The sequence below is a fragment of the Marmota marmota genome, unplaced genomic scaffold (genome assembly GCF_001458135.2).
Source record: "Marmota marmota marmota unplaced genomic scaffold, marMar, whole genome shotgun sequence".
Lineage (NCBI taxonomy): Eukaryota > Metazoa > Chordata > Mammalia > Rodentia > Sciuridae > Marmota > Marmota marmota.
The window spans coordinates 10,773,181-10,793,281 of record NW_026000057.1 but is presented as its reverse complement, the minus strand read 5'-3'; the positions used below and the strand labels follow the sequence as shown (position 1 = coordinate 10,793,281).

The 20,101-nt window shown below is 44.3% G+C and overlaps 1 protein-coding gene across 12 annotated transcripts in view; it reads right to left on the bottom strand.

The window, feature by feature from the left end:
• Trim2 (tripartite motif containing 2) overlaps window positions 1–20,101 on the bottom strand; it is a 189,328-nt gene that overhangs the window by 73,485 nt on the left and 95,742 nt on the right. For 2 of the 12 annotated variants that reach the window (XM_048813535.1, XM_048813536.1), the window contains exon 1: window positions 2,407–2,706. The exons of 9 other annotated variants lie outside the window; for them this stretch is intronic. In XM_048813535.1, the coding sequence (XP_048669492.1) occupies window positions 2,407–2,409 (3 nt within the window). In that variant the 5' untranslated portion in view covers window positions 2,410–2,706. Of the gene's footprint in view, window positions 1–2,252; window positions 2,377–2,406; window positions 2,707–20,101 lie in introns of those variants that run through there. One more of the 12 variants, XM_048813540.1, reaches the window with a different exon arrangement.

Here is a 20,101-nt window from a genome sequence, read left to right as displayed (position 1 = left end):
AAATTCAGGAAGAAACCTAATTGGTTAAATTCAGACAATTTGCACAATAGAAATATTAAAAAAAAAAAACCTCATTTGACAGCAAATTGTACTCTGACACTGAAACACTTGTATAAGCAATAGAGACACAAATGGCAACAGAGAATTGAAAAAAGAAAGCTGTTACAGTTGTGTGCAAATTGTCATTTTGTCACAACGTGGAAGTCATTTGCTCACATTTTTTGAGGGAAAAAAAAGAAAAACTACGAAGGGGCTGGCGGGGTGTAGCTCGGTGGTACTGTGCTTGCCTAGCATGCACAAGGTCCTGGGTTCCAACCCCACTGGGAGGAAAAAACCCCAAGATATAAATAATTTGGCAGTAAATGCTTTCAAGTTTGAAAGTATTTCTCTTCTGTATATCCCAATAATACCTACAAATATTTGGTTAAAGTGTTAGTTTTATCAGAGAGAATGAAAAGGGGTATGAGAGAATCTTCAAAATTAAACTTTGGTAAATTTTAAAAATTGCTACATATTTGGGATTTTTCTTATTTTTTTTTTTTCTTTTTTTCCTTGTGCAGAAACCTGGGAATAAACAGGATTTTTCCTATTTAATGAAGATTAAAAAAAAAGAAGGTCAAAAGCTTAGAGAAATTAAAGCCTAAAGTTATCCGGATGAAGACCATTTTCATTTCTTAGTAAAGACAAAGAATGAGTGTTTTGACTTTCACAAATCACAAAGTCTACTAATCTTTTGTTATCCTCTAAATCTTAACAATTAAGTCATCTCAGGATTGGAACATTAACTATGGTGAAAATGTGTAGATTTTATTCCCCCTTTTTAGACAAACGTGTGGGTTAAATATGCTGCATTCACATATTCTGAAAGCACATTCTATCTGAGAATTTTTTACATTCAGCAGAGTTTTAACCTTTGCAATGCAAATCACTTGGGTCTTTCTAGGAGAAATTGGAAAGAAATGCTTAGTGGTTCAGGAAGGGCTACCAACTGAGATCTTGGCATAAGAAAGCGGCTTTCTCCTACCACAGTGCACATGAAACTTCTCATTGTGTGCTTGCTGGGGAGGGGCCTGCATTATTTAACATCACAGTGGATTAGGAACAGTGCCAATAAAGCATCTGCCCCCCAAATTAATGAAAGCCCCCCAAAATTCACCCTAGGCAAAATGAATCCTAATACTATTTGAGAAATCAGTTTAAAGATCTGAGCAAACAAATGGCTCTTCTTACATACTGTAGGTTTTTAAGAAACCTCCGATTTATTCACAAGGAATAAAACTGCTGTAATATGATCCAAGCTGAAGAAACGAACTGATAATTTTTTAAATACCTCATCCTGAGTCTATATGTTCTTGAAAGCTAGGACATTGAAATGATCTTTTCTTCAGACAAAAATATTTTCTCTTTTGATTCTGAATGCATTGATTAACATTCAATTTTTAGCTTTCAATAGCCTTTCTGCGTGCTCTTCTATCTCCTACAAGAAGAACTAACGACAGGGTGGGGCATTCTTGTAGAAAAAGCTCTGATACAAAAATATTACCCACAGTTTAAGGAAGTGAAACCTAAGGGCCAAACCAAAGATTTTTTTTTTTCCCCTGCTCAGTGTATTGCTACCATTGAGCTCCACCCAGATTTGATTGTACTTCCAAGGCAGGAAAAAAAAAATTATCTGAAAGAAAGAAATCATCTGCTGTGTATTTTTGTTTGCTGGTTCTCAATGGCATTCAGAATTCAGAGGGTCGAGTCGTGTGCATTTTTAATGAATGGGTTTCCAATGGTAACTGGGAGCCACGGAACTCAACCCCAGGGTTCTCTTAACAGAGGGCAGGGTGGGGGAGGGTGCATCCCACGTTCTCCTCCACCCTGGGGTATAGAGGAAGGAATCCTGCAAATTAAATATTTCATCTCAACAGAAAGATACAGGGATTTTTTTTTCTTTTTTTTACTTAAAACAAACCAAGACAACATTCAAATAAAGACCAGGAAAAAAAAATAAAGATAAAACCTAAAACCTAGCAAATTCACATAGAACTTGATGGAAAAAAAAAAAATCTTGCATAACTTTGCCCCCCACAACTGGTTAATTTGATGCCTTTGTTTAAGCAAGCAGTGGGTCTCTAAAGAGTTATGGAGCATGCAGCACCACTATCAGAAAGGGGTGGGGGTGAGGAGGCCAGATACAAGAGAGAGCAGGAGAAATCAGTTATCAACCTGGCACAGCACGAAGCAGCCCCGACCTCTGAACCTACCCATTTCTGCAGACAGACTAATCAGGCAAAGAAGAATTAAATCCTCCCGAGTCTGTCGCTGGAGCTCCGCGGCAATCCAAAAGAACAAAGCCCATTTCTGCTACCATCTCAAGTCTGGAAGCACCATGCAAAGAGACTGGTTAAAATTCCCTACCATGCAGTGCAGCCATCATCAGAAGCCCAGCATATCTTCTGCTCTAGGGAGGGATGTGCCAGCTCAGGAACAGGACAGAGGAGAAGGAAAATGGAGGAAACGAGAGGAGGCTCAGCCAAGTCGGCAGGACTGTTTCTGGGTCATTAACAAGTGGGAGACCCCCTTCGGCACTCAGACCAATCAATCTTTATCTTATAGGACATCTTTTCTCTCGGCGTCCGTGGAAAGGACTGCAGCAAGCCCGGCAAGGGATTGTGGGATAGGGATGCAGCAGCGAGCTGCGCCGAGATTCGCGGGCGGCTCGCTGCGCCTGAGTCAGCAGTCAGCTGCTCGCGCGCCGGCTCGGCCGCCGGGCTCCATCCCCCGAGTGGGGCTGCGGGATGCACGCGGGGAGGAGAGGCGACCGCGCACGTCGCCTGCGCAACGCAGCCAGGATTGGTACCCGAGCGTGACAGATCAGAGAGAAGATGTGCTGCCACGCAGGGAGAAGAGATTCGAGGGGAAAAAAACCAAGTATAGGGAAGTTCAGATTTAGAGGAGTGTTTGGGGTGCGTGTGAGAGCACCCGCTAACCTTGGTTGGTCAAAAAAAGGGGTGGGGGGAGAAGAAAGAAAGAAGAAGAAAAAGAACCCATTGCCTTAGATGTTTCAAGTAGCTTTTAAAAAGCAAAAAAAAAAAAAAAAAAAGGNATGTTTTCAGTATAGAGTAGGCAAACAGACATAATTTTATTATTTTTTTAAATAACAGCACTTGAAGAAAGTCAGAAATAAATCCAGAGTTCCTATAAACAAGGCAGGGGAAGGCTTACTCATCACAGGGAAAAGTCAGGCTCATTAAGGAAGGTAATTATTACCTCTGACATACAGAACTGTGTGCTGCTTTAAATTAAGGTTCTTAACGAGGCATTTCATTGTATGTCCTTAAGTGGGCGATTTAAGGAGGCAGCCTGCCTTCCAAAGTCAATGTGAATGAGACTTCTATGTCCAATGGTTTTACCGATGGAGGATGTTTCAGGAATGAATCATTGAGGGATATTAAATGTGCAAATGTAGATGCAATTTCAGAACAGATTGCTGGTGTGCAGGATGCTCATCCAGACCACATGTTTATAAATGGAAAAATCTAAACTTTGCCACATGCTAATGATATGCTAATGCATTTTCATGTTGGACAGATGACAGGAGCATGGTCCTTGTCCTTTTTGTTGATGTAATGAATGAGCTTGAACAAGAAATTTCAAGGGAGCATTGTACCCAAGTTGTAAGTGTTCATTTTCTTTCATTTTGATTAGTTTCTGATTATTTCTCTTCTTTTGCTCAACAACTTCCTCTTCCTGCACTGCATTACTTAGAGAATTTAGGGTAAACTTCTTTTTATTTCAGACTTAGATACTCTCATCCTCTGTCAAGATGAGAGTTTTCTTGATAATCAAGAAGAAACTTTTTATACCTGTCTCTAAGCAACCCTGTTAGTAAAAAAAAAAAAAAAAAAAAAAAGGTCCAGTTTCACAAACCTTTCCAACCTCCCCATTGCAAAAAACAGTTTTCTGCTTTTTGTAGTTCTACTCATTCAGAGAAAAGGCTTATGGTGCATTCATCTGATTGAGGAGACAGCAGACCCTCTTTTCTGATGATGAAGTTTTCTGTTGAAGGTTAAGAAACTTGACAAACTACATATTCGCATAACCTAATTTCTTACCAACTTCTTAAATTTACTTAAAAAATATTAACAGTAGGACTGGGGTTGTGGCTCAGTGGTAGAGCACATGTGAGCACCACATAAATATAAACAAACAAAATAAAGATGTTGTGTTCATGTATAACTAAAAAAAATATTAATAGTATGAAAGTGGTCAACAAATAGGTATATAAAATGATTAGGAGAGCTGAGGATGTAGCTCAGCGGTAGGGCACTTGCCTGGCATGCAGGCATGGATTCAATCCCCTAAAACAAGAAAAGTGATAGAGCCTCATATTACAAATAATACTTTAGAATAAAAAAAAAACCCTTACATATGGGAATGGAATTCACAATCACTCTTTTTTTCAACTCCCTTTTCAAAACAGAACACTGTATCCTTTTCAGTTATCAAAGTGATCACTAATCATTTTTATTTCAATAAGACTACATATTTGATCTGCATGTTTGATTACATTAATATTTATTACATTGCTTCCATTAATATTTATTATATTCTTTCTGTAGTCAAGCATTGCATTGAGCCCTCACAGGGGCCTTAGCTTCGGAGAGCAGTTACCAGTGGTGGTAGCAGAGGACCAGGAGATCACAGAGAACCCAGGGAAGTCAACAGACCCTGGAAACGCATGGACACGTGAATTTTGGCACACAGTCTTCCAAAGCACAGGTGACCATCTGCTACAGAGTTTCATGTGTTTAAATAGCTTCTTTGAGATATAAATCACATACTATGTGATTCTCCTGTATAAAATATACAGTTCAGTGGCTTCTAGTGCATTCACAGAAGTGGGCAACTATTACCACTGTTAACTTTAGAACATTTTCATCACCTCAAAATAGAACAACAACAACAATGTTATACCCTCTAGTTGTCAGGCCCAACTTCCCTTCCCACCTCCCGTAGGCCTAAATACTCACCAATCTACTTTCTGTCTATATATTTCTACTTTCTATGGGACTCTGCCATACAAGTAAATATATATTTGTCACATAAATGAAATCATCTGTGTGATCTTATGTGTCTGGCTCTGTCTTTCAAAGTTTGTCCATGTTGTAGCATCTATTACTATTTCATTCCTTTTCATGGCCATTGTCCCCTGTGTGCATACAGCACACCCTATTTATCCATTCTCATTATTTGATGGACATTTGGGTTTTTCCACTTTTTGGCTATTATGAATAAGGCTGCTGTAAACATTTGTGTGTGAGATTCTGTGTGGACCTATGCCCTGCTTCAGAAGCCTATAGTTTAATAAGGATCAATTCCTGAAACTCCAGGCAGGCTGTCCCACCCCACAGTGTCCTCTTCCTAGAACAAGTCCTCACAAAGGTGTCTGGCCTGCTGTGGAGGGAGTCCTCACCTCTTTTCACTCTGCTACTGAGCCCATCCCAAATCCAAATGCATTAAATGCTGGCCCCTCCCCCAGCACATCCTTTCTTCCTTCTCTCCCTCCTTCTCTGTCTCCATGCAACCCAGATTCTTAAGGTTATATATATGGATTGGGTCTCTGTTCGCAGAAGATGGAGAAGTGGGAGAGATCCTGGTCTTGCAGCTGAGCTTAGAGTCAGAGAAGGTGCACTTATTCAATCATTCATTCCAATGAACACTTACTGAAAATGGAGTAGGTTTCAGGTATTGATTAGGCACTGAGGACACAGAGAAGAATTTAATGAATTCTGAGCCTTTGGCAAGGTCACAGTCCAGTTTGGAAGATGGATTAATAAACAGGCCATTGTAATGTGGAGTGGCAAGTGCTTGACAGCGAGAGGAACTGTGTGCTCTGGGTGCCCACAGGAGGGATATGATTTGCAAGAGCATTTCAGGCACAGAGCACAGCACAAGTAAAGACTTGGAGGTGCATGCCTGTAATCCCAGAGACTCGGGAGGCTGAGGCAGGGAGATCGCAAGGTCAAAGCCAGCCTCAGCAACTTAGCAAGGCCCTAGGCAACTCAATGAGACCCTGTCTCTAAATAAAATACAAAAAAGGGCTGGGGATGTGGCTCCGTGGTTAAGCACCCCTGGGTTCAATCCCCAGTACCAAATAATAATAATAATAATAATAATAACAATAAAAGAGTAGTAGCTAAGTATGACTGGAATCTGGGTAAGGGTATGACAAATGGGGGTCATATTTCTTTTCAATCTTTTGCTTGGAATTAGAAACACCTCTTACTTGGAAATAGCATTACATAGGATAGTGGGGTTCCAAATACCTTCACCGCTATGGTTTAATTACTATATGGGTAAAATGGGGTTTGAGGGCCAGGCTGGAACCTAACAAATACACATAACATTGCTGATTATAGAAAAATGCAGCCTTATTTTTAGTTCATGCTATGGCAGTGAGCACAAGTGCTTAGAAGTTGGGGCTTGGGTTGCCACAGGATGTATTAGCACTCCACGGTATCTTCACCTTGGCACTCCCTAGTGACGGGTAGAGGTGATAGTGGCCTTTGATCTTTTTCTTTCTGGGTTAGAGTTTGCCTGGATTGAGATTTCCAGCAACCAGATGTGGGGCCTCAAGGGCAGAGAGGTGGGGCTGAGTATGTCAAGTCAGTGGTAGAGCATGTGCTTAGCATTCACAAAGCCATGAGTTTGATCAGCAACACACACACACACACACACACACACACACACCAGAAAAGAGCCCAAGATCCTGGGGATTAAGGTTGCTGCACACCTTACTGACTCCTTGGAGAGATCTTTCCCCTTGTCACTGTTTCTGTCCAGTTGAAGGGACATTAGCATTAACTGTCATCAGCCAGTTTGACTGTGGTGTGCATTTGAATCTCTGATGTGCATTTGTGACTAATAGGGTTGGGCGGGATCCTGAGAAATAGTGATACAGAATTTATTGACCCTGTATTATGTGCCAGACTCCATCCAAACACTTTGTATATGGTCTATCAAGGAAATTCCTTCTAGGAAGTAATCTTCAGATGGCATACAGGGCATTTATAATCTGCCTTCCTAATTTTTCTGCCCCTTCTGTCTTACCTAGTCATATTCTAGTTCCAATTCCTCCATGAATCTTCTCAGCAGTGTCCCTCAACCATGGGATGCCCCATGAAGTGGTCAGGTATGCATTTTGAACTGTCACATTGGGTGTGGGTATGGGTGTACTACTGATATTTAGCTCTGAGGCAGGGATGCCAAACATCCCCCAAGGCACGGAGAGGCCCATACATTTGTCCCCACTAATTGTCAATAGCACCCCCTTTGGGAAACACCCACCTCTAAGCTCATGTACCACTTGCTCTACCAGGAACACTCTCATCTTCCTCTGGTTAACTCCTCTGACTCCTTCAGAGCTCAGCAAAATCACAACTCACATTTGGAAGGATTCTCTGACTTCCCCTGCAGCCTCCAGACACTCCCACACCCAGTCTGGGTGGGGTTCGACTCCTGAGAGCTCTATGGGATTCTTTGCCAAACCTAGTTGGAGGTTTTCATCTTTGATCTCTCACTCCTTAGCTCCTAGTGCAATGCCTGTTACGTGTAGCTGCCCAATAAATAGACAGAATGATGCAAGGGATGGGTGATATAATATGGCATAAAGATCAAAGTTCATCTCACCATTGGAAAATACTTGGACTAGACACCATTAGAAAGCAGCAATTCTACATATCTGCTTAGTGGGTGATAATTTAGAAAATGCCTTCATAGTAGATTTTCTCTTTGGTCCTCAAAGAAAACCCAGAAATGGGTAGAACAGGCTTTAATGTGAATGGGATTTGAGGTTTAGAAAGACCAAGTCACCAACTTAGTGTGGAGTAGCCATTATGAAGTAAAAGTAAACTAGAGGCCATGTCTTGTGGCTTTCTCTGTTCCTCTTTCGGAGTGCGCTGATGGTCCTTCAGAATGGGCAAGAGCAGAAATGGTCATCAGGCAACTCCAGAGTGGCACAAAGCCAGCTGATTAAAGAGGCGATGTGTTTCGGAGACAGATAAGCACAATCAGCCAGAAGGAGGCAACCTGAAATCGAGAGCTTACAAACTCTGCCCAATGAAGTTGTTCTTTCACTTTTCTTGTCTTTGCTTTCCAAAAACTCTATGAAAACTATTGCCCAATGTTCTTATGAAAGAGGATGGTAAGGAACCTCTGTTTCCAGCCTTCTGTTCAGGCATGGGCAGAGGGGAAGAGATGTTGTTCTGATGGATTTCACAGGTCCACTCTTGGCAGTCAGTGGGGTTGAGTGGTTTGGGGTAAACCCCAACAGGTTCCTGATAAGGACCCCTATCTTAGACATTGGGATCATTCTTCAGAGGCTATGAGGAGGTCCTAGACCGAGTAAGACTGTCAGAAAATGATCGCAGGTGAATCACGTTGGCCTTAGCTGTTGGTATCATATGAACAGATGTGAACCAACCAGAGAGCCAATGGAGCCGGCTCCATCCAGGAGGTCACACTATAACTGGCCCGGCATTGGGATCACCCCTAAATATGGTACATCTCAAAATGCTTATGTGATGGGCAGTGTATTAGGTATGAGGGATACAAATATAAATGACATAAACAAAACCCCTCAAAATCAGTCCTGGGGACACATTCCCTTCCTCCAGCTCACAGTTGATTGGGTCTCAGGATTCAGGACAGCCCTTCTCAGCTAGGTGGTGTTTGAAGGAAAGGGGACACAGATCCAGCACCTGTCTCCCTCGAGAATACTTTTTGTATTTTCCACAGGGTATTGCCTAAAACTGAAGACACAACCAGCAGAGAACAGAAAATAATCATCTTTTTCCTGACTCCACATATGTCCTTTTATTAATACTACCGAGTTAATGGTACTTTTCTTGTCACCTTTCTCATATGACATATATGATGCATATTGAACAGACAACTAATATTTGAGTCCAGTAGGTCTCCAAAAGGAATTGCCATTGGTCTGATATAATTTATTCTTACAGAACTCAGGTTGCTTTCTTTTATAGGTGTTTCTGAACTATCCCATTAATAATCCTTCTCTAGAATTACACTTGATATCAAATTCCTTAGTCTATAATTTGTGGGTTTCAGCTTTTTATTTGTTTTTCTTTTCTTTTTTGGTCCTAGGGATTGAACTCAAGGGCGCTTAACCACTGAACCATATCTACAGCCCTTCTTTAAAAAAATTTTGAGACATGGTCTCACAGGTTGCTTACGGCCTCACTAAGTTGCTGAGGCTGGCTTCAAACCTACAATCCTCCTGTCTCAGCCTCCCGAGCCATTGTCATCTTTTTGTCTTTGTAAATGAAAATATACTTTCCTATCTTGGTCTTGAGAAAACTCTCCCTTCCCCTAAATCAAGGCCTCTGATTTGACAATCTTTTTTTTTTTTTTTTTTTAAANATATATATATATATATATATATATATATATATATATATATATATATATATAAAAGTACCGCAAACCCACATGGCTTAGGACAATACAGTCTGGAGGCCAGAAGTCCAAACTGAAGGCATTGCCCGGGCCATGCTTCCTCTGAAGCCTTTGGGGAGGATGTTTCTCGCCTTTTTCCAGCTTCTGGTAGCCCCAGGCCTTCCCAGGCTTGTAGATGTGGCCCTCTGGCCCTCTTCTTCCTGTGTATCTTTGCTTGTTCACATTATAGCCTCCTCCCTGTGGCTCTGCTTGCTCACTTTCTCTCTCTCCCTTACTCTCTTTTGTGGTGCTAGGGATGGATCTAGGGCCTTGCACATGCTAAGCTCTCCACCACTGGGTCCCATCCCAACCCCGTTTTCTCTTCTTATAAGGATCCCAGTCACATTGGATTAGGGCCCACCCTAATATGGGTATGATCTCATCTTAACTTGATTACATCTGCAAAGACCTCTTTCCAAATGAGGCATCAGGGTTTAGGACTTAAATAGATCTTCTCGGGGGGACACAGTTCAACCCAAAACACCTATTGTGGATAAAAGGTTAAGGAGGTCTGGGCTAGTGCAGGCTCTCACAAGAGTGACCTGGCTCTTCTCTTGAAAACAGAAGGAAGATAAATGGAAAATGCTATGTCTGTCTTACCTATGGTGTGACCTGTGGAGCTGGCAGTTGGCTCCATGACCAAGAAGGCATAAAAGATTGGTGGAGAAAAGGGTCTACAACTTCTGTGGGTCAAGGTGACCTGCACCCGCCCTGGCTCTCCTCCTGGGTATATTCCTGAGAGGGTGAAGGGTCAATCAAATGCTCAGCAGTCTGTCTGCTGTTCCATGTTCTTTGTAAGCATGTGAACAGAAGGCTCATTTGCTTTGCCACTGTTTGACTTGGGAAGTTCAAAGTGGACTCTCTGTTTAGAGTATACCTGGCATAAAACCTCCCAGTGCTAGCTCCAGATTCCTGAGTCTACACTGATGCACACAACAGGAATGTGTTGTTTTTCTAAGGAGTTTCATGCTGACACTTGTCACATGAACAATGAAATTCAAGGTGATGCCCAGCTCCTTCCTCAATTGCTCCGTGGTTTACCTTGTTTAATTACCAGCGGTTTGGTTTGCAGCGCTGGGGATGGAACTCGGGGCCTTATGCATGCTAGGCTAGGGCTCTACCACTGAGCTACACCCCAGTCCAGGAGTGATTTGGAGTTAGGGATTCTACCCAGCAACTCTCCCTGGGTTGGCATCTTAGAGGTTGCTGATTACGCCTTGCTAGGCTCCTGGCTTTCTCTTGCTCACATTCTTTTTTTAATTTTTATTTTTTTACTCTAATTTGTTATTCCTGATAGCAGATGCATTTCGATCCATAGTACGCATATAGAGCGCAATTTTTCTCTTGCTCACATTCTTAAACCAACACGTATTACACAGAGAACCTCACAAATGGTCCTTTCCTGGCCAGGTAATCCGGCCCCCAGGCCTCCACACAGTGATCTCCAACAACCTGCAACCTCAGCTCTGGCGTCCCAGACCCGGCCCTGCGCAGAGCGTCTGCGGCTGTGCGCCCGTCTCCATGGCAACAGGCCCCGCCCCAGGGAGGCCCGCTGCTGGGCTCCAGCTGAAGAGGCGCGGGCGGGTCTGGGCTGAGACAATGACCGCCCCGTGGGGTTACGAATTCCTTCCCTCCCAGCCCCAACTCTGTTGCTTCCCTGTCTGTCCTCATCATCCCTCACCAGGATCTGTCTGTAAGAGAACGGATTCAAGTAGGGGTGACCTGCGGGGCGAGGGGTCTGGGCTGCAGGGACAGCCCTCCAAGTCTGAGCCTCTGGGACCAGCCCGGCCGGCCCTCCTGGGACAAGCGGTGACCTTTCCCGGTCCTGGAACCAGGGCTCTCCTGGCTCCAGCTGTAGCTTCAGGTTCCAGCAGACGTGCCCTGTGGGCTGTGGACTTGAGTGTGACCTCTCCTAGGAACGTGCCTGAGGTTCCCCAGGACTTCTAGATCAGTGCTCTGGAGCTCTAACCTGGGGGGGGGGGTACTAAAGTGGGCACCTTGGCAGAGAGAGATAAGCTGAGGACAGGGGCCTGGCATCATCCTCAAAGGCTGCCTCCTCTGACATGTCATCAGAGACAGTATTTTCCTAAGCAGGCTGTGGGGCTCCAGGCCCCGCCATCACCCATCCCTCTATTCCACGCGCACTGTGCAGTCAGCATGTGGCTATGATTAAGGCACAGGCTCCAGAGGCACATCTGGATTGGCTCTACTGTAGATCCCCTATCTGCCAGGATATGTTTATGGCCCCACCCGAATGCCTTGAATTGCAGATGGTAATGAAGTCGATATGCAGTATATTTTCCCCTATATCTACATACATGCACACATATATCTATGATGAAGTTTACTTCATAAACTAGGCACCGAAAGAGATTAACAACTAATAATAAAAATAGAACAATTGTAGGCTGGGGCTGGGGCTCAGGGGTAGAGTGCTTGCCTAGCAAGTGTGAGGCACTGGGTTTGATCCTCACACCACAGAAAAATAAATGAATAAATAAAGACACTGTGTCCATAGACAACTGAATTTAAAAAATAAAATTAAAAATAAAACAACTTTAACAGTAGACTATAATAAAAGTATTCAAATGTGGTCTCTGGCTCAAAATAATCTTATCATACTTTCACCTTTGGCACTTAAAGGAAACACTTTACAACTTCTGTCTGGGATATTTGAATTGCCACCATCACTATTCTTGTGCTTTGGGCCATTATTAAGTAAAATAGGAGTTATTTGAACACAAGCGCTGACCTGATCACTAGGAGGCTACTGCATACCTAATGGGCAGATAATACATAAAGCATGGATACACTGGACAAGGGGATGATTCATGTCCTGAGTAAGATAAAGACGATGATGTGAGATTTCACCATGCTACTCAGAATGGTGTTCAATTTAAAATTTAGGAATTGTTTATTTCTGGAATTTTCTACTTTAGGTTAACTGAAACCCTGGAAAGCAAAATTGTGGGTAAGGGATGACTAATAAATATTTCTTTGGGGTCCTTCTTGCCTCTGTTAGGTCATTTGCAGAGGGCCACCTTGTAAGGGCTATCGTAGATAATTAAATGGGATAGTGTGTGGGTGCCTTGGCCCCTTGCTTGACACACAGTGAGTCTCAAGTTACTATAATCAGAAGCAGTGTGGTGCAGTGGTTGAGAATGGGCTTAGAGCCAAGGATGCGTTTGGGTCCCAACTCTGCCACTTACAAGCTGAACAACTCTGAGAAAGTAATTTAACCTCTCTGTTATGGTTTGGATCTGAAATGTCCCCCAAAGGCCAAAGGCTGCAGGCCTGTTGACCAGCCTGTGGTCACCAGCTTTAGGAGGTGAAGGAAACTTTGAGGCCTAGTGGGAGGAAGTGAGGCGACTGAGGGCATGCCTTTGAAGAAGATGTTGGGACCCTGACTCCTTCCTCTCCCTCTTTTTATTTCCTGGCCATCAAGAGGTGAGGAGTTTGCTTTACCATGGGTGCCTTATCGTGATGTTCTGCCTCATCACAAGCCCAAAATAAAGAAGCCAACCAACCTTGGGCTGAGCCTTCTGAAATTCTGAACCAAAATAAATCTCTCCTCCTTTTAACTTGTTGTCTCAGGTATTTTGTCACAGCGATGGAAATCTGACTAACACGCTCCCTCCGCCTCCATTTCATCATCAGCATGAAGGGGATAATAAGGGTACCTACTACACAGGTTCAGTTTTTGTAAAGAACCTGATACAGTGCCTGATGTATTGTAGGCAGGCAGTACACAGATTATTATAATTGTTATTATTAGAGCCACTATTAGATTTGTAAATTTCTTTAGAAAGGATTCATTCTTCCATTCCTGGAACTGGCTCAGTTTAGGATTCAATCAACATTTGTTTTTTAGGTATAAGAATAAGTAAGTCTAATATACCACTCTCCATTACTTTCTCTCAGAGCTAAATAAATGAATAAATGACAATGGTCCAAATCATGAAAAATAAGGAGATTCACCGACACACGTCAGTGTGCCTGGCTGGAGGCAGCCTCTCCCCGGCCTCCTTACCACTCAATGCTGGCAGCCTGGATACAGTTAAGAGGCCCAAGTGCAACTTTGTTGCTCCTGTTGAGTCCTCATGCTAACTCCCAGTGCCAGGCAGTCCCAGGAAGGAAGAGGGTCCCTGTCCGCCCATCTGCCCCTTATTCTCACCAGAAAGGCACCTGATGCTCTCTGCTGGTCTGCGGCCAGTGGAAATGAGTCCCCACTGGCCAGCACGGTCCCTTACAGCCAGCAGCCTTCTTGGGAAGATAAGAAGAAGAAAGACAAGAAATGACTCCTTTGATCCCGTTCCAGAGTCAGAGTTTTGCCCTTTGACGTGCGTAAGCCGCTGTCTCTGGACAGGAGGCCGGGAGACCTGGCTGTCCTGTCTCCTCTGCATGTCCGAGTGGTCGCACGCTAAAGCAAAGGCTGACTCACCAGGCTCCCTCAGAGGTTGGCAATGTGTCTTGGCCAAGTGCCAGGAAGCCACAGTGTCACCAGAGGGGAGGGACGGAGGCAGGAGGATAGGAGCAGATGGCCGCAGCAGAAGGAGCGCACCACCAGACAGGGGCAGCCATGCCTGTGAGCTCTGGTATGGGGAAGCAGCAGCACGGAGCCATCCACGGTCAGGCCAGAGCCAGGGACACCCCAGCGCTTCCTTGATGGTGTCTTTCCTCTTTTTTTCTGTCTTATTCCCCCTTTTTCATGCCTTATCTCCCTCTTCCCTCCTTTCTACCCACTTCATGCAATAAACTCTTTTTATTTTTTTGGTGCCAGGGATTGAACTCAGGGGCACTGGACCACTGAGTCACATCCCCAGCCCTATTTTGTATTTTATTTAGAGACAGGGTCTCACTGAGTTGCTTAGCGCCTTGCTTTTGCTGAGGCTGGCTTTGAACTTGTGATCCTCCTGCCTCAGCCTCCGGAGCCACTGGCATTACAGGTATGAACCACAGGGCCATGCAACAGACTTTTAATTCAGTTTCTACTACATTCAGGGCACTGCACTGAGAGCCACAAACAGCCACTACCCTTAAGCAATTTAAATACTCTCACTGAGAAAGACAAACACAAACTGTCAAGAAAACAAAATTAAATTAATTAAAATAGAAATAAATTAAATCTGAAATAAACTTTAAATAAAATTTATCTGTGTCCTCTACTGCAGACCCACCAAGGACATGCATGGATATTGCTCCAGCTGAGATGGCTTTTTGTGGTGGCTAAGTGTTAAGGCTCTGGAATCAGACAAATGTGGTTATGAGTTCCAGCTCTGACACTGATCAGCTGTGTATAATGGGCCAAGTTACACAACCTCTCTGATCCTCCTTTTCTTCATCTCTAAAATGATGATTAAAAGAAATATGCTGTATAGGTTGTTATGAAGATTCAACAAGATAATACCTGAAAGACTTTTAGCACAACTGGCTAGTCCACAGTAAGACTCAAAAGATGTCGACTATTATTGCTAATTTTTAATTTAAACCTGGGGTCAGCAAACTTCTTCTGTGAAGAGACAGACAGTGAACACTTTGGACTTTGTTGGCCAATACAGTACCTGTTGTAATGACCCAATTCTACTGTAAGACAAAGCAGCCTTAGACAATAGGCAAGCAAATGATTACAACTGTGCTCCAATGACACAATATTTTAAACACTGCAATCTGAAATTTTATGTCATTTTCACACATCACAGAATATATTTTAAAAAATCATTAAAAAATTTAAAAACCAGTTTATGGGCTGTCCCAAAACCAGGCTGGGGGCCAGAGTTGGCCTGCAGGCTGGTTGCCCACTCCTGCTCAAGCCCCGTGAAAAAGCTGGCACTTCCTCTCACAGATTTTGCTTCAGAGGAGAATCCAGCTGGTGCGTCCATGACACCCTGGTTCTGTGGATAGGTCTTAGGACACAAGCCAGACTAATGAGGTTAGGAACAAAGGCTCATAAAAGAAAAAACAATACCTATACTTGTGTGCAAGTCAAGATAAGTGAACAGAACCTCCTATTCACTGGCACAGGATGAGGAATGGGGGAGATAATCGGTCCCTTAAATGCACGATGATCACTGGGTTTTGCAGGTGGAGGCAAGCAGCTCCAGACAGGTGCGAGAACCTGCTGTGTGTACACTTTGCTTTTCAGCAGAAAAGCTGCCCCAGGAGATACCTTACATCAGAGGGTCGTAAGCTCCCTAGAATTTAGACACTCGGGATAGAAAAGACAATCCATGCTAAGTGAGGAGAGCTAGGGAACATGAGGGAGGGCAGGAGGAACCTGCCAGAAGCAGGCCCAGCCCCACTAAAATGGAAATAAAATCCCGTATCATTCAGTTGGAAATCAATCAGGTACCCCAAGTTATGTCGTGTGACTCCTCAGTCTCTTTCCTTTCTTTCTCCCTTTCCCTCTTACCTCTGGAAAAAAGACACTGCATTTCACTTTCTGCTACATTTGAAAAGACTTTCAGTTTCAAGTTCCTCTCAAATTCCTTGCAGGCCAGATATTCTATCTCTGATGATATAAAGACCTACTATTCCAGAGACATTGCAATTAATAATTCAGCTGGGCTCCCGCGGCCCAGAGGGAACGCAGAGCTTTTCTCATCAACTCACTCTAAGAATCAAACTTGCTCCCTGCACATCTTGACCGACGTCCATATCCAGCCATTATTTTTAGATGAAGAATTTGCTTATCCAGCCCAACTGAAGGACTGAACAGTCCGCCATGTCATAATAATGCCCTCTGACTTGGTGGGGACTCTCCTCTGGGAAGAACACAGACACTGCTTAGTAATTTGAGCCACAGGTAACCAGCTGGGTCCCTACAAAATTGCCTCTGTATTTTAACTGCTGGGGAAAAGTAAGGCTATTACCACCGGCTTCCTCAGAAAAGGTCTGGGATCTGGAAAGGAGTCTAGTCAGGATGGACCCTACTGTACCCAGTAAGAAGCACCAGGCCGCCAGGCATGGTGGAACACGCCTGGAATCCCAGCTACTCAGGAGGCTGAGGCAGGAGGTTCGCAGGTTCAAGGCCAGCCTCGGTAACTTAGTGAAATCCTTTTTCAAAAGGGTTGGGGACAGAGCTCAGTGGCAGAATTCATGCTTAGCATGAGCAAATCTCTGGGTTCAATCCCAGCACCAAATAAAGGGAAGTGCTGTGGGTCCTTGGAAACCGGCCGACACCTCGAACCCATGCTGGCCCCCAGCTAACTCGAAGCTCTTCAAAACACCTGGAGCTCTATGGACAAATCCAATTTTGTAACCAATGCACAAAGAGACACAGGTCTCAGGAGATGGTTTGACTCCCCCTGTGCCATACAACAAGGGCATGTGTTGCTCTAAAGTCCCTGCCACCATCATGTACAGCCAGACCTGGGGTGTTCTACAGGCTGCCTGGGGTTCTGTTGAAATTATTCCCCAGTAGAAACTACTGGAAACACAAGAAGCAAAGGCCTTGGTAAGTGAGACGAGAAAACTTGGCTGAGGGATGACAAAGGGTTCTCCTACCACTACTGGCCTGCTCCATTCCTCTGGGCCCAAGATGAGGCAGAACTTGGTGAAAGGACCTGGTGGAGAGAAGCTGCTCAGCGCATGGCAGCCAGGAAGCAGGAGTGCTCGGGCCTCAGGGAAGAGACTCCCTTCCAGGGCATGCNCCCCCCCCCCGCCAGGAACAGCAGGAGCTCCCCACAGAGTGGAGAGACAGGAACCCGCACAAAGGATTAGAGTACTAAAAGGTTAAAATCCAGCCAGTCGCATGGCAAAGGGCAGGGAAAAAATAAACCACGACATCCGGTCAGAGGGGGAGTCACAGAGAAGGCAGACGCCTGGGAATAGAAAAGGAAAACAAGAAAAAAAAAAAACAAGTCATAATAGACCAGCTCTGAGTGGTTAAGAGCTGCATGTCCCCAGAGCAGCCTTGACAGTAAAACCCAACACCAACACAAGCATAGGAGAGTAGAGGGTAAGTCATCAGCAGTTGATGAAGCCTTTTAATCCAGTCAAATTGTGAGCCAGGTGAACGGTAAAAACACACGTTTACCCAAAGGACCCAGGCTGTTGGCATCAGAAGGCCACCCTGCTGGACACCTGGCTCTCTTCTTGCTTGTCCCCTCATGGGCCTCTGCAGAATTCCGTTTTTTGTTTGTTTGTTTGTTTTGGTACTGAGGATTGAATTTAGGACCTCACACACATCCTACCACTGACTACACCCCCTAGTCCTCCATCCTCTTTTTTTTTTTTTTCTTTTTGTATTAGGGAGTTGAAACCCAGGGGAATCTCAACCACTAAGCCACATCCCCAACCCTTTAAAAAAAAATTTTTTTTTTAATTTAGAAATTTAGAGACAGGGTCTCCCTGAGTTGTTTAAGGCCTTGCTAAGTTGCTGAGGCTGGCCTTGATCTGGTGATCCTCCTGCCTCAGCCTCCTAAGTCACTGTGACTGCAGGAGCCTACCCCCGTGCCTATCAGGCATGGACATTTATATTGCCCTGAAAATTTCCTTCTAATTAAGATAAATATGGATAAAGGAGATATTACCTAACAAAAGTCATGTTATTTGCTGAAAAGAATACGATGAAGCTAAGAGGATGAGAAGAAAACCTGGTGCAGGCCACTTACTTAGGACATTTATTCATTCCACTTTCAGTCATCAATGATGCTAATGTTTACTGGGCACAAATGGCTTTACAATGAAGGGGACTCAAAGAAAAAGTGTTATAGTGATAGAATTCTTTGAAGATGACAGGTAATATAACATTTTCTCTTGGTCAGAAGAGAATGGAAAGAGAAAGACTGCAAAAGAGAGCTTTTAAAAAAATTTTTTTTTCAGACATTGATGGACCTTTATTTTGTTCATTTATTTATATGCGGTGCTGAGGATCGAACCCAGTGCCCCACATATGCTAGCAAGTGCTCTACCACTGAGCCACAACCCCAGTTCCAAAAGAGAGCTATCTTTATGATACAAATCTCCCAAACAATTCTATGGAAGCCAGAGGTAACTTCTAACTAGAGAGCACACGCACTAATGCCATGTGGGGGTCCCATCCTCAGGATCTCTAATTACCTAAACACCTGTCAAAGGCTCCGTCTCCAAATCCATCACACTGGGGGTTAGGGCTCAACCTGTGAATTTCAGGGGCATGAATCAGTGAAAGACAGGGAGCCTTTAGGCTTCTATACAAAGGAGCCTGTCACTTCGGTCTCCATGACCTCATCTTCTGGCTATGACCAGGGCATGCACACCACTTCTGGTCACTGAACACACTGAGATCCTATGACCCAAGCGCAGGACATGTAAGTGTTAGGGTCTGTAAACAAGTCAGGATGGCGCCTGGCATTTTGCCAGAGGGAGTGGTTTGTGAAGTAACGCCAGCGAGCCATTAAGTGTGGAGATTCCTTATTGGTTAACTGCTGTATCTAGTTTATGTTAATTAAGATAAGCTGTGTGGAATGTATATATACCCCTCCTGTCCTACAATAAACGGCTGCCACTCCAGCTGTATCAATCTACACAAGTTGCTCGTCACCCCCCTGTTATTTTGCTGCAGCTGGACTGTGGCATGTAAGCACACAGCAAATGCATGCAATTGATCTGCAGCTGCCGCCTTGACTCGCCCTCCAAGCCTTCTTTAAAAGATGTAAATTGCATTTATTCTATGCCCATCATAGTTTGGATATGAGGTTTCCCCAAGATCCCTGAGTTAATGCAGGAGTGTTCAGAGGTGAAGCAATGAAAGACTGAGAAAGTGACTCATCAGTCCATCCCAATCTGAATGGACTAAGTGGGTGGTAACTCTAGGCAGGTGGGGTGTCCCTGGAGGAGCTGGGTCACAGGGGCATGCCCTGGAAGGGAGTCTCTTCCCTGAGGCCCGAGCACTCCTGCTTCCTGGCTGCCATGCGCTGAGCAGCTTCTCTCCACCAGGTCCTTTCACCAAGTTCTGCCTCATCTTGGGCCCAGAGGAATGGAGCAGGCCAACTGTGGACTGAACCTCCGAAACTGAGAGCCAAAATAAAATTTTCCTCTTCCAGCTTGTATGGTGCTTTGGTCACAGTGAAGAAAAGCTAACTAATAAGGCCTCCAGAGAGCCCTGGGTTATTTCGCTCCATTTTTTTTTTTAACTTCTGTCCCTTTGTACAGGCTTCCCCTCTGCCTGGAGTGCCTCCTTTCTCCACCCTTACCAGAGATTCATACGGAGAACTCTCCTGGAAGGCCTCTCACCCTGGCCTCCTTGGAGTAACCACTAATTCTTCCACACACTTCTATTGCTGAGATCACTGTCTGCGGGAATTCTCTGTTTCAGTGTCTGCCTCTCTACATCTCTCATCCTTAGCTATCGCATATGTCTACAGCACCCACAGATATCGCAGGGTCGAGGTAATGAAAAGTGCCCAGGAAACAGCAGTCACTTATTCTATGAATAGTACTTTCTCCCCAAACACCTTTTGGCTCATGGCTTATGAAGAGGAAGGGCCATTATATATTTTTTTTTTAATATTTATTTATTTTTTTAGTTATCGGCAGACACAACATCTTTGTTGGTATGTGGTGCTGAGGATCGAACCCGGGCCGCACGCATGCCAGACGAGCGCGCTACCAC